The 14798-nt window shown below is 38.2% G+C and overlaps 1 protein-coding gene across 2 annotated transcripts in view; it reads right to left on the reverse strand.

The window, feature by feature from the left end:
* LOC126284412 (serine/threonine-protein kinase BRSK2) overlaps nt 1-14798 on the reverse strand; it is a 1848446-nt gene that overhangs the window by 135639 nt on the left and 1698009 nt on the right. For both annotated transcript variants that reach the window (XM_049983324.1, XM_049983325.1), the window contains one exon: nt 10158-10373. In XM_049983324.1, the coding sequence (XP_049839281.1) occupies nt 10158-10373 (216 nt within the window). The remainder of the gene's footprint in view (nt 1-10157; nt 10374-14798) is intronic.

Consider the following 14798-nt stretch of genomic DNA (forward strand, 5'->3'; position numbering starts at 1 on the left):
AAGAACCGATACATTTCTGGTACAATCCAGAAAGGGAACAGAGAGTTACATGTTTGTTCGTCCATGACATGAAATGCCAAGAAGTGCTGTTGAAGACATTTTTCATAATCAGACCAGTCTTCTGCCATCCTGTCGTAAGGAGGAAAAGGAGGTATAGCCAATGATGAGAAACACTCCGCATTTGACGCCACGACAAAATTGCGAATTGCCAATGTGAGAAGCGTTTGCTGCTCAATGAGATCTTGCAATAGTTGCTCGACAGTAGCCATGGAAACCTGTGGGTCAACGGTGAAAAGGAAAAATCCACTACCTCAATTGTTATAATGTCAAGTTGAACACATATATTTCAAAACGACACAACACATGTAACTCACTGAGCAAGTTGACAAAGCAAGACGTGAACATGGTCACATTTGAATGAGCACTGAGTCCAAGTCTAGTGGCCACTGGCTGGTTGGCTGCTTAGATGGCACAGTTGCTGCATGGCTGGCAGACAGCGCTGTATGTAGAGGACGCGCGTAATTGCGCAGCGGCACTTTGAATGATCGGTGAGTGACATCACTTATTAATAGTAATGAACATAAAATTAAGTTAAGGATATTCTAAAAATGTTACCTTGCTACTGAAAATAGTTTACCTGCAACACAAATGTCGATACTCACAAACTCATGGGCAACAGCACTTAGGCCAAGAAAATTCAAGTTCAGCCACCCGAAAACTAGTGGAGTTCTGGAAACTGTTTTATTCACTTGGATACAACTCTGATATGAATAACCTCAGTTTTTCCATTTTTCTGAGTAGAATTTCAGCCATGATGAAAACTACCTAAATTTTGGACTTTTTCTGTTTTTTTAACAAATTCTTCTTAGTTACCAGAAATGCAGGGCTTTAAATTCTGTATCAAATCATATATAGTGAGATGGCATGAGAATTTTGTTACATCTTGGGCTCTGGATCTCTGAGACAGTTTTTCATTTTGTGTTCACTGTTAGTTTATGTGTAAATTGATGTGATAGTTCTTTGGAGAAATTTATTAAAAGCATTCAATGTATCAATAAAATTTGTGGTATTTTTGCATTGTTTCAGAAAAGATAACATGCTTCAAGGAACATTGGTATCTGATGCAAAGACAGAACTATTAGTCATGAAAGAATATACTTTGAACATTTCATTCCAAAGAACTAGATGAGAGAGACCCGTCATGGTATACAAACAACATTAGGAAACTTCTTAAGAAACAGCAAAATGGCTCTGAGCACTATACGACTTAACTTCTGAGGTCATCAGTCACCTAGAACTTAGAACTAATTAAACCTAACTAACCTAAGTACATCACACACATCCATACCCGAGGCAGGATTCGAACCGGCGACCGTAGCAGTCGCTCGGCTCGAGACTGTAGCGCCTAGAACTGCTCGGCCACTCCGGCTGGCAAGAAACAGCATATTTCTTGCCAATGGGCCCAGGGCAAAACATAATCCAAAGATACACAAATGTTGATACAAACATGGGTGTCAGTCAGAAAGGCAAAAAACTCTCAGAAAGGCAATAACTGTCAGAGCAACACATTAACACAAGGGCTTTCCCAGGACTCCAGGAGATTTTGGTTGTATGTTAAGACAGAACTAGTTCTGACTTCCAGTCACAACCCGATAGAGATTACAAATTCATAATGGTTTATCAGGACCACCTCCCTAAATTTTTTTTCTCAGGCCACTGAAGACCAAAGCAGCTGAAGAGGTATGCAACAACATTATTGACATTTTTACATTGTTAGGCACTCCCTCAGTATTGCAGTCTGACAATGGTAGAGAGTTTGTTAAGAAAATAATGAGCAGCTTAACTGAACTATGGCCCAATTTTAAGATTTTCCATGGTAAACCTAGACACAATCAGAGCCAATTCAGCATAGAGAGAGCAAATCAAGACATAAAAAATATGCTAACTACATGGATGCAGGAGAACAACACCAAGGGATGGAGCCATGCATTAAGATTTGTGCACCTAATGAAGAATAATGCTGTACATTTTGAAATTAAAATATCTTCATATGAAGTGTTGTTTGGCTGCCCTCATAAACATGGTTTGTCTTCAACAATTTTACCTCCTGAAGCACTGATGAACGTTCACTCTGAGGATAACCTTGAAAATATAATTAATCAAGTGAGTGTTAGCAGTGAGACAGGACTGAAACATTTCAGGATAATGATCACAGTAAATCTCCATTGCAGGGGGATAACATGCCAACAGGAACAGAGGTTGAGAACAGAAAGAAAGTATTTCTGACAATAATGACTACTGCCCAATTGATTTAGATGAGTCAATTTGTGCTATTACGAAACACAGAATTAAAGCATATGAGTTCTTAGAAGAGCAAGTGCAAAGAATGTGGCAGTGTTCAGATTGCAGTTTCCAACAGTGGAAAAGGGCTGTACTGTGAGAATTCCAGTTCCTGACCTCAATAGAGGAACAGGAGGTGCTAGGTCGATCTTGATGTCATTCTCAAGGCAATGGCTGATGGCTACTACTGAATTGGCATGAGAGATGGTGTGCTGAGTGAACTAACTGCTCGGTAATAAATTGGTTGTTTTTAAATAATGATGGAAGGGGTGATACGATATGCCACTGCAGCTACAACTTCAATGTTTTGTTTTAGGTCCCAGTCCAGTACTTGCACTCTAAGAATAATCTCAGAGGAGGAAGTTCCAACAGAGAAAACTGCTGCCCTGAGAACAATTGCGACATCTCAGTCGATGGGAAGTGGCCAGAGAGTCTTCAGATGAAACTGCCAGTAGAAAGGTCAGATTCTGAGATGCTTTTGCAAAAACAAAAATGTGTTGTGCAACTCAAAGCACAATAGTGCATTTCCTCACGACAGTAAATGAATTTTACATAATATGACTATGTTTTCATACTACAGGTGATAAATGCAACTTTCGAAGTATGGCTGTTTTGTTATTTCAGCAATGGTTCACATTCCTTACCTCTTGGCAGTGAAGGTATACATTCACTAATGATAGTGCACTATCCCTAGTCAATGTGTATTGTTTGACAGAACTGGAAACAGTAATCCACTCTCACTAAATGGGCCAGTGAAGGTGCACTATCACCAGTGATGGTATACTTTCCCTGAAACCTCCACTTCCACTATAACATATATACATAATGCATAAAACTTTCTCAAAGACTGCTGTAAATTAATTTCAATATTTAATCTATATTCAGAGAACGTCTAACAACTACACTGACATGCACACAGTTCCCACATTACTTAGTCTGTGCTGACAGCACAAGGAAACAGAAAATCGGGAAGAGATGTATTGTCATTGATTCATTACTAAAATAAATTTACAGCAGTCTTTGGAAAAGTTTCAGCAGTGAATGATAAGCTACACATCTCACTATTAACCTAGTAATGCAAGTTACCATGGCTGAGAGAACACACAAATAGCACACCTTTTGATCACTAGGGCGTAACAAGATGCTGTTCTGTGACCAGTTTTCATTTGACAGAGCACATGTTTTCTCATGATATATATGGTATAAACAAGCTCATAATCACTTTTTCTCCACTGGATGAAATTTGTATGTTTTCCATCTGAAGCATGGACTCATAGTACTGTGCGGCTTGTCCTGGTGGAGGTTTGAGTCCTCCCTCGGGCATGGGTGTGTGTGTGTCTGTCCTTAGGATAATTTAGGTAAAGTAGTGTGTAAGCTTAGGGACTGATGACCTTAGTAGTTAAGTCCCATAAGATTTCACACACATTTGAACATTTTTTTTTTTTTTACTGTTACCATCAAATTTATTCTGGAAATCACTCTTCTTCTTATGGAGCACATGAAATTTTTGTCTTGCACCCACCAAGTCTCACAAAATACAGTTGGAGGACTTCTGATCCCAAAAGTCAATTATTTCCCACTGTGAGTGTTACTTTACAAAACAATGATTGTGCAGTCAAATTCTCTACTAAGTCAAAATTAGACCTATACTCCTGCATGTTTCAGTAAGAGAGAATGAGTTGATGAGTAAGAAGCCACCATACCATCATTCTCTGGCTTGTCCTGCTCACAGAACTACAGCATGAAGCAAGAAAGCCAATATAGCACCAATGTAACAGCAGTACCTTGATTTATAATGTGTGTAAGCCACAGTATTAAACAACTACTCACTTCATATCTGATCTTACTATGCACCAATTGTGCAAGTCCATACAAGAAATTTCAACATTTCTATATGTGGTGAACATTAATAACAGCAGCAAACTGCGAGGATGAATTCTTGGCTGGAAAGGGAGGGAAATGGTGCTATGAGCATGTACAATATGTGATCAAAAGTATCCAGACACCCCAAAAAACATACATTTTACATATTAGATGCATTGTGCTGCCACCAACTGCCAGGTACTCCATATCAGTGACCTCAGTCGTCATTATACATTGTGAGAGAGCATAATGGGGTTCTCCACAGAACTCATGGACTTAGAACGTAGTCAGTTGATTAGGTGTCAATTGTGTCATATATCTGTAAGTGAGATTTCAACACTCCTAAACATCCCTAGGTCCACTGTTTCCGATGTGACAGTGAAGTGGAAATGTGAAGGAACATGTACAGCATAAAAGTGTACAGGCCAACCATGTCTTTCGACTAACAGAGACCACCGACAGTTGAATAGGGTCATAATGTGTAATAGGCAGACATCTATCCAGACTATCACACAGGAATTTCAAATTGCATCAGGATCCACTGCAAGTACTATGATGGGGGGAGGTGAGAAAACTTGGATTTCATGATCGAGTGGCTGCCCATAAGCCACACATCACACCGGTAAATGTCAAACGGTGCCTAGTGGAAAAATGTTGTGTGGAGAATTGAATCATGGTACACAATGTGGCAATCTGACAGCAGGGTGTGGGTATGGCAAATTCTCGGTGAACGTCATCTGCCAGCGTGTGTAGTGCCAACAGTAAAATTTGGAGGTGGTGGTGTTATGGTGTGGTCGTGTTTTTCATGGAGGGGCTTGCACCTCCTGTTGTTTTGCATGGCATTATCACAGCAAAGCCCTACATTGATGTTTTAAGCACCTTCTTGCTTCCCGTTGTGGAAGAGCAATTTGGGGATGGCGATTGCATTTTTCAACACAATTGAGCACCTGTTCATAATGCATGGCAATAACATCCCTGTAATGGACTGGCCTGGACAGAGTCTTGACCTGAATCCTATAGAATATATTCGTGTCAGGTGTCTTCAACCAACATTGATACCTTTCCTCAATGCAGCACTCTGTGAAGAATGGGCTGCCATTCCCTAAGAGACCTTCCAGACCTGATTGAACGTGCGTCTGTGAGAGTGGAAGCTGTGATCAAGGCTATGGGTGGGCCAACATCATATTGAATTCCAGCATTATCGATGTAGGGACCCACAAACTTGTAAGTCATTTTCAGCCAGGTGTCCAGACACTTTTGATCACACAGTGTATTTGAAAACAGACAGTGAGCATGCAGTGACAATAAGTCATCCTGGAACACAGTACAGACTGCATCGCATCCACGTCTCACCAGATGTTCAAAATGGTCTCCATGGGATACAGTGTCATGCAAGATACACATAATCATACTTTGGCTTACTCTATGTCAGTGGGTCACTTGCCTAGAGCTTATACTAGAGTTCATCTCAGTATCCTGCAAACTCCAGTCCTCCAAATCTGGCGTACACACAGTCTGCTGCCTCCCTGCACATTCGTCTGTCTGAAAGGACCCATGGCCATGCAAACACCCAAAAAGAGCTCAAAATGTTGTGAGATGTGGTTGTTGTCTGTGATGTTACTTGTTTTCATGCAGGTGTGCTGCCTCTTGATTGCTTACATCTGCTTGGTCATACACAAATGTGATCTCGGCTTGTTCCTAATATGTATACTGACCCATTCTGCTACTTACAGTACACTGCATCACTCACACAGCCTGCAACACCCAAGGAACACACAGCACATGGTCAGAGGAACTTCCATTTGTCAGCACCATATACATGGCAACAATGCATTTCTAGAGACAAGTTCATAGGACCTTTCTTCCTCCATTTCCAGTTAGGAATCCATCCCTGCATTTTGTTGGGTTTATTAACGTTCACCCTGTATATATTGCTGTTTGTAATTTCACACTGATGTGCTATGGTGACAACATACACAGACCAAAAATGTCTTAACCAAGTATATGAGGTGTGTAAAGGGGTGCCCTCATCTAACATCACCTTTATTCAACAGAAGTAATCAATATCAAAAATATTTTAGAATCTTGTATAGGTTAATATTATCTCACCAAGCGGGAAAGTGCCGGTAGACAGGCACAATAAAATAACACACAAAATTTCTAGCTTTCGCAACCAATGGTTGCTTCTTCAGGAAAGAGGGAAGGAGAGGGAAAGACGAAAGGATGTGGGTTTTAAGGGAGAGGGTAAGGAGTCATTCCAATTCCAGGAGCGGGAAGACTTACCTTAGGGGGGAAAAGGATAGGTATATACTCGCGCGCGCGCACACACACACACACACACACACACACACACACACATATCCATCCATACATATACAGACATATTTAATATATTTTTCCCATGTGGAAGTTTCTTTTCATTTTATTTAATATTATCTCAGCTGTTTAACTAAGAATTTCAAATGATTTTATATATGATGTGGTACATTTTAGGCAAAAATGTATAAAAAGTAGTTACTTTGTTACAATCAATATGTAATAACTCCATATTTACAGTCAAAATTACTTTTCTTTTGGAAACATTTGAAATTGCAAAATATCTACCACACTTAAAATTCCTATTATTAATTATGCAACCTGATGCCTCTAATGGAATCAGATGTGTTTTTATTTTTGGCAACAACCACATAATTTTTGATCATGAAGGGGAAATTGTAAAGAAAGTGTGAGATAGAAAAATGTGACATAATAAATATCATGCCATTTGGAACCTATAATGTCCAAAATTGTAGCCTCAAGAATCAACCCCTAGATGTGATGAACTGGAGCCAACTACAAGAAAAGAAGATAAGTAAAAAAGTTTATTTGTAAATCTTACTCCTCCTGAAGCTTATCAAAAGAAATTAATTTTGAATAGTGACAATCATCAGGTGATGTGAGGGAGGGTAAGATTACAGGTGCTACCCAAAATATCCAAGAATTTCATTGTAAAAAATCAGAAAACTATACTCACATCCTAATGTCCTCTGAAACATTCAAGGTAGTCACCTTGGGCATGCATGCAAAAGTCCTAGAACTGTTCCCATTTTTGGAAGCATTGCTGGAAGACTAAATGGCAAAAGGTGTTCAGGGTCCATTGTGCTTCAACTTGGTAGTCTTCAATCAAGTCCAAAAGTCAATCTTTTAACACAATTTTCATCTTCAGGAACACGTAAAAGTCACACAGGGATAGGTCTGGCAAGTAGGATGGTAAGGGACATTTGGCGTGTTTCAGCCCAGTAATTCCTTCATGAGTGAAGTATGCATGGGTGCATTGTCATGCTGCTTGCTTAAGGTGGAATGGGGAAAAAATTAAATGAGAATGCAGCATTATTAGCCAGGAGACCCAATCAGCAACTTTGGGCACATGGTAAAAGTCTTTCTATGTGACACCACTTTGAAAACTTGCGCATCGATGAAAATCAGATGGGATGTTTAGGTCAAATAAATCTTGTCCCCGAATAAAAAAAGTTGTCAGGTGATACCTGGAGATTGGTCTGAATAAAAAAAAAAATCTCTGATCCAACTGGTAACTGAACACAGGCCTGGTGAGCTAGAGACAATGAAGCTAACCACTAGGCCATGAGCTGTGTACAGGTGCAAGAGAGATGCAATGTTAATAAGTATTGGAAGAATTGTTAGATCCATACCATGCAGAATTGCTACTGTATTGTATTATAAAGGTTAACCTCTAGTGACTCCTTGTATCATATATGATACATCCGTTCAAATGATGTTCCTACGCAATGTGTGCCATTTTTTGTAAAAGTGTCAGTTGTATTTTATTGAATACACTCTACAGAACAAGCAGGCAGCCTACTCGTAGTTCTTAGAATGACCCACTAGCTGTCAGGAGCAGCCAATAACAAGTGTGTTTTGGACGAATAAGCATAGCTTCAAGAAAGGTTAGTTTTGTTAATCCATCATTTATTTACTTCTATAAAAGGGTAAAATATTGTAAACAGTTCCCTGATATAATTCTATCAAAGAAAGTGGCATAAAAGATTATTTTAATTCTGAAAAATCATATTTTAGTAGATGCATCTCATTTGATACATTGGGTCTCGGTGACTACATTTCATATGCCGGTGAGAAAATGGCAGTCAGCTGCATTTTATATTGTTCATTCATTGTTTCAACATTAGTTTATTATTTTTAGTGCACATTTCACAAGTTTAATAATGGGATAGGAATTTATAATGCTTTCTATACAAATAGAACTTCGCAGTCATGATTTAAAAATGAAAATCTAAATATTATTGACCGGAATAACTGGTTCAGAAATAGCTCAGCTTCTGGATGAAGTCTTTGCCACTAATTTCTCTGACATTGAAATTGATGATGATGATGATGATGATGATGATAATGATAATGATGGCGATGATGCTAAAGTTCACATTCAGGGATTGCAAATTACAGCATCTGAAGAAGAAAATGAAGTTTCAGACAGTGAAAGTTTAGTAGTGCCAACACAAGCTCATGAAACTCCATCACCTAGAGATCCAACACAACACTGGTACCACAGAACAGAGTACATAATGCTTTTAGTAGTTTAAATATGCATGAATGTTAATTATTGCAAAAGAATCATTTTTAAACAATATTGTTCTTTCTATTTTGGATTTTCGCCCAGTATCTCAACTGCCACAATGTCAACATCATCAAGTTATGATGTAGAATCTGTCAGTACAGGAGTTAGGAAACCATTTGAATATTTTAATAAGTATTTAAATGAAGATTTCTTCAGTAATGTGGCAGGGGGAAAAAAAGGAAAAACATGAAGCTTGTTTCTTCACATGAAAAATCTCTCAACACCAACCTACATGGGATTAAGAAATACTAGGTGGCAATTATTGTGATATAACTTCATGGTTTTCCTAAGCTTAGGATGTGTTGGGAACAACATACTATATATCCCATGGTTGCAGAAAACATCAGCAGAGATTGTTTCTACTGCCTTAGAGCATCTCTCAAGGTTGCTGATGACAATGTTGTCAGTGACAATGAAAAACCAACTAACAGATGCCGGAAAGTAAGACCAATGTTGTCAATGATTAGAAAAGCATGTCTGCAACATCCTCATCTAAAAATGGTTTCTATTGACAAATAAATGGTGCCATTCCATTGGAAAGTTCGCATGGAACAATATGTTAAGAGGAAAACCTCAACCTGTGGGCATGAAAACCTTTGTAATGGCTTCATCAAGTGGACTACCCTTAGAATTTTTTTATGTATTAGGGTGGACCAAGACCAATTAATTCAGAGATGACACGTATGGGTTCATCACAGTATTTACATTATTCTAATAGCATTTATCCACAATTAATGTCTTCACTGCAGTTGATAAAATCAGAGACTGTAACAATACAGTAAAAAAAAAAAGACATTTCTTGTTGCATTAATTATTAAGAGGGGTCTTCAAATTTTTGTTGAGATAAGTTTCTCAGAATCCTTGTTTATGGTTCAAAAGTATGGTAATCTATTGTGATGTAAATAAGTTCAATAAGCTTCTACCTAACATAAAACAAGTAATCAGACCCTCAATCACTTCAAATAAAAAAATAAAAACGTACCCCTTCAGTCACTTTTTCTCCAGATTAGTTGAAAATCTAGAATGAATGCTTGAAAGGTTCAGTCAGCTATATATAAAGTGGTAGTGTTCATTGTAAAGCTGTGTGATATGTGACTATGTAGTACAGCTGTCGAGGCACCCCAAAGTAGCACTGTAATTTGTAATTTAGTAACACTTTTCCTGTAAATACAATACACAGATTAACTTAATACAGTGCACAGATTAAGTTTCTATGATCTGTTTCTCTTTAGTTGCTCCACACCATTGGCAGTTCTCCCTCTTGATGGCATCTACAGAACATGCTGACTGAATGAATGAAAATTAAAAAATGTTATGTACTTACCGTAAGTCGCTTTTCTGGATTGACCTCAATCATTCCTCTCAGCAAGTTCTGGCAGTCAGGTGGAACAAAATGTGGAATGTGAAATACACCTCGTTTCACTTTCTCCAACAGTTGCCTGAGATTATCGTCATCAAATGGCAGCGCTCCAACAAGAAGTGCATAAAGTATAACACCACATGACCACACATCGGCTTTGCGACCATCATACTTTTCACCCTGTAAAAATAAGATTGCTTTATTACTACAAGTTAAACTTGAACAACAACTATGTTATTTTCAGAATGAGATTTTCACTCTGCAGCGGAGTGTGCACTGATATGAAACTTCCTGGCATATTAAAACTGTGTGCCGGACCGAGACTTGAACTCGAGACTTGAACTCGAGACCTTTGCCTTATGCAGGCAAGTGCTCTACCAAATGAGCTACCCAAGCACGACTTACGTCCCATCCTCGCAGGTGTACTTCTGCCAGTATCTTGTCTCCTACCTTCCAAACTTTACAGAAGCTCTCCTGCGAACTATGTTATTTGATACATGAATGTTTTTGGTTTACTTCTCAGTCAGTGATAATTTTCAATACATAAATATATTCAAAAAGCTGTTTCCTGGAACAGAAAATTTACCTTTCCAGCAGAACCAACTAGTTATGAGCTCCTGTTGTATGTAACAATATTACCACATTTTTCAATGCATGTTATCATGATTGGAGTTGGTGAATAGGAAAACACTTGTTATTACTGAGATATCGATTATCTTATGCTATAGTAACTCACAATAAATTTTATGCATTCAGTGTAATGAAAAAAGGTTTTAGAAGTAATATGACTAAGAAAAGAGCACTTCCATATATGGCATGTAGTACTTTTTATGCCCCTGTTGTGCCCAGAGATAGTAGCCATGTGTGTGTAAGTCATGCTTGTGTGAATTTCAGAAGAAGTACTTTTTGTCCAAAAGCCTAAATGTTTAGTAGTCTTTTTCACTGTGCCTGTTTGCAACTCAACATCTCCCCTACACAGTGAAACTATTATACCTTTTCATGTTGTTTTTTTTTTTAAAATGAATTTTGTTACATAAAGTTTGGTGTTTACCATTGCATGGTTAGTTATCAGTGTAATTTTGTACATGTACCCACCATTATGATGAATGTAAATGGTTTAGAGTTGCAATTTTCTGTAACAGATGGAATTACCATCAGAATGTATAAGTGTTGCTTGCATTTAATGTCGTTGCCAGGCATTGTAAGATGCATATGATATGTGAACAGTGTCAGATGTTGAGTGATCACTGTGAAGGTCAGGAAGATGCCATGTACTTGTGTGAAACAGTGTCAGCAGAACCTGTCAGATATCTTTTTGTGGGTCTCCATTTTGCTGGCTGGCTGAATTGTACAATATCTAGATTTGTGTGCCATTCAGATGTGATGGGGACTTGATGTTGGACTGAATTGTAACATGAGGGCAGGTACACTAATCAGCAAGGTCCTCGTCGACCACATCTACTCACCACAAATGAGAATCACTGTATTGTGTACCAAGCAAATCATAGCCCAATCACATATGTGCTTGGCATCTGAGAACAATTAAAGGACTTCCTGCAACATTATGTATTATCTCACAATATCAACAAGAGACTAACACCAAAACATGGTGTCATGATTAGGGGGCATGGACAGCTGATGAAATGCATCACATTGTGTTCAGTAATGAATTTAGGTTCTGCACTAACCTGGATGACCACTGTTAGAGAGTGTGCCAGTAACCTGTGGAGAGGTTCCATCTCCAAATATTTATGAGAGAAACAGCAGTGTTATTTCTGGAATATGTTGTGGTAAACCATTGGATATGACTTCAGGTCATGGCTACTAGCAATTGAGGAAACTTTGATGCCACAACAGTACATCAAGGACATTCTGTATCCTCATGTTTCCCCTCGTGCAGCAGTATGACGGTGCCAGTTTTCAACAGGACAATGCTCATTCAGGCATGCATGTGTCTCAATTCTGTACAAGTGATGTTTAGATACTCCAAAGATCAGTAAGATGCCCAGATCTGTTCCCAGCAGAACTTGTGTAGGATCTGCTTGACCACCAACTCCATCTCAGTGTCAGTATTGAGGATATCAAGGACCAGTTATAAGAGTTGTGGGCTATCTTCCTGCAGGAATGGATACAGTGCTTTGTGTCACTCTTCCCAATCAAATTACAGCATCCATTCAGCTCAGGCGGGTGCAACATCACACTGATAACTGGTCTCATACTGTCAAGTCAATTGTATATTTGACCTTATTTCATAACCACCAAAAGTGCTGTTTCATTTCATTTCCTCTTCTCCTTCTCAGTGCTCCACTTTTTTTTATCAGGCAGGTTTTCTCTCTTTCCTTTTTTTAAATTACAAGATCTATTGTTATGTAATTTGCCATGATTCATTTACTTTGTAATATTGTTAACATGACTGCCCAATCAATGCAAATTTAAGAATCTCATACTGACAGCATTATTGTACCAACAACTGTTTGAGGTAATCTTCTCCTCAAATTGAGTTACATTTTATTGGTACTGTAAACATTTCTACTTTGATATGATCCTTATGAACTACTATGAACAAAGATGCTACAGAACACAATGCTGACATTCCATGGGTGTTTTTGTGGTCGACATGTAGATATTTTCTGCATGATTGCTGTGTGTCTAAGGTGGCTGATTTTTATGGGCTCTTCTGGCAATGGACATCATGTTTACATCAAATGATCAGAATAGATGTGAGCCATCAAATGTATTTTGCATCCCTGAAGTTTATCAAAGTATATGATAGCTATAACTTTAGGTATTTGAAGTATGTTCTCATTACTGCATATAACAGCTGAATTGCACAATACAGTGTAATAAATTCCACAATTCTTACTCAATATTATGTTTGGACTTTAATATTTGTAGGCCCATCTGGTGAGTATTATAAGTGATGTAAAGGTTTTAAATCAAAACTTATAAGCATTTACTATTTTATGTTCTTGGAATAGTCCTCAACTAAGTTGTTTGTTACCATTGTCCAGAACTATGAGGGCTATCCAGAAAGTAGATTATATTTTGGTATTAAAACAAAGTGTGAGAAAAAATGATGTTTTATTCATGCAGTTTTGTCAGATAAAGAAATGACTGGAGACAGTGGCTGTTACACTTGTCAAACTGCTATGTTGTGAACGAGGTCTTCACCTGTTGGAAAGAGGTGGTAATTATTGGGTGCAAGATCCAAAATGTATGGTGTATGAAGAAATATGTCCCACCTTAAACCATCGATTACCTATCAAGTGCAATTTACTGTGTGTTGTTGAGCACTGTCATACAAGAACAATATTTTTGAGATCAACTTTCCTCTACACTTATTCTGAACTGCTCCTCGTAAGTTTTCCAAAGTGAGAAACTAAACAAGAGCTCTGTCAATGTGAACTGATGGTTTTCTTGAATTGACTCATTGATTTTTGTGACCAGTTCATCAGTCATAATGCTTGGTTGTTCACTTTACTCTTCGTCATGAATGTTGGTTCAGCCAATTTTAAATCTAATGCACTATTCGTACACTTCATTTCTGTATAGTTCACACAATTTCTGATAAATATAAATCAGTTTATGGTTTTTTTCCAACAAAAACTTTTTACTAAATGTACTTCACAACTTATGGGATTTTCAGCTGTGGCAAAATTTACAACTATTATTGTGAAATAATGAGAAATGACACAAACCTCACACTGACATGGCTGGATGAAAACTGAATGGACATATGCTCAAACAGCAATATGACTGCACTACACCTGCCTACTGTTGCAGCAGACAAAAACAATCTACTTTCTGAATAAACATTGTATTATCAGACACAGTACATCTACATCTACATCTACATACATACTCTGCAATTCCCCATACGGTGCGTGGTAAAGGGTACCTCGTACCAGAACTAGCATCTTCTCTCCCTGTTCCACTCCCAAACAGAACGAGGGAAATATGACTGCCTATATGCCTCTGTACGAGCCCTAATCTCTCTTATCTTGTCTTTGTGATCTTTCCGCGAAATGTAAGTTAGCGGCAGTAAAATTGTACTGCAGTCAGCCTCAAATGCTGGTTCTCTAAATTTCCACAGTAGCAATTCATGAAAAGAATGCTTCCTTTCCTCTAGAGACTCCCACCTGAATTCCTGAAGCATTTCTGTAACACTCGCTTGATGATCAAACCTACCAGTAACAAATCTATCAGCCCATCTCTGAATTGCTTCTATGTCCTCCCTCAATCCGACCTGATAGGGATTCGAAAGACTCGAGCAGTACTCAAGAATAGGTCGTATTAGTGTTTTATAAGTGGTCTCCTTTACAGATGAACCACATCTTCCCAAAATTCTACCAATGAACAGAAGACGACTATCCGCCTTCCCTACAACTGCCATTACATGCTTGTCCCACTTCATATCACTCTGCAATGTTATGCCCAAATATTTAATCGACATGACTGTGTCAAGTGGTACACTACTAATGGAGTATTCAAATATTACAGGATTCTTTTTCCTATTCATCTGCATTAATTTACATTTATCTTTATTTAGAGTTAGCTGACATTCTTTTCACCAATCACAAATACTGTCCAAGTTGTCTTGTATCC

Source organism: Schistocerca gregaria, chromosome 8, assembly GCF_023897955.1.
Source record: "Schistocerca gregaria isolate iqSchGreg1 chromosome 8, iqSchGreg1.2, whole genome shotgun sequence".
In the NCBI taxonomy this organism is placed as follows: Eukaryota; Metazoa; Arthropoda; class Insecta; order Orthoptera; family Acrididae; genus Schistocerca; species Schistocerca gregaria.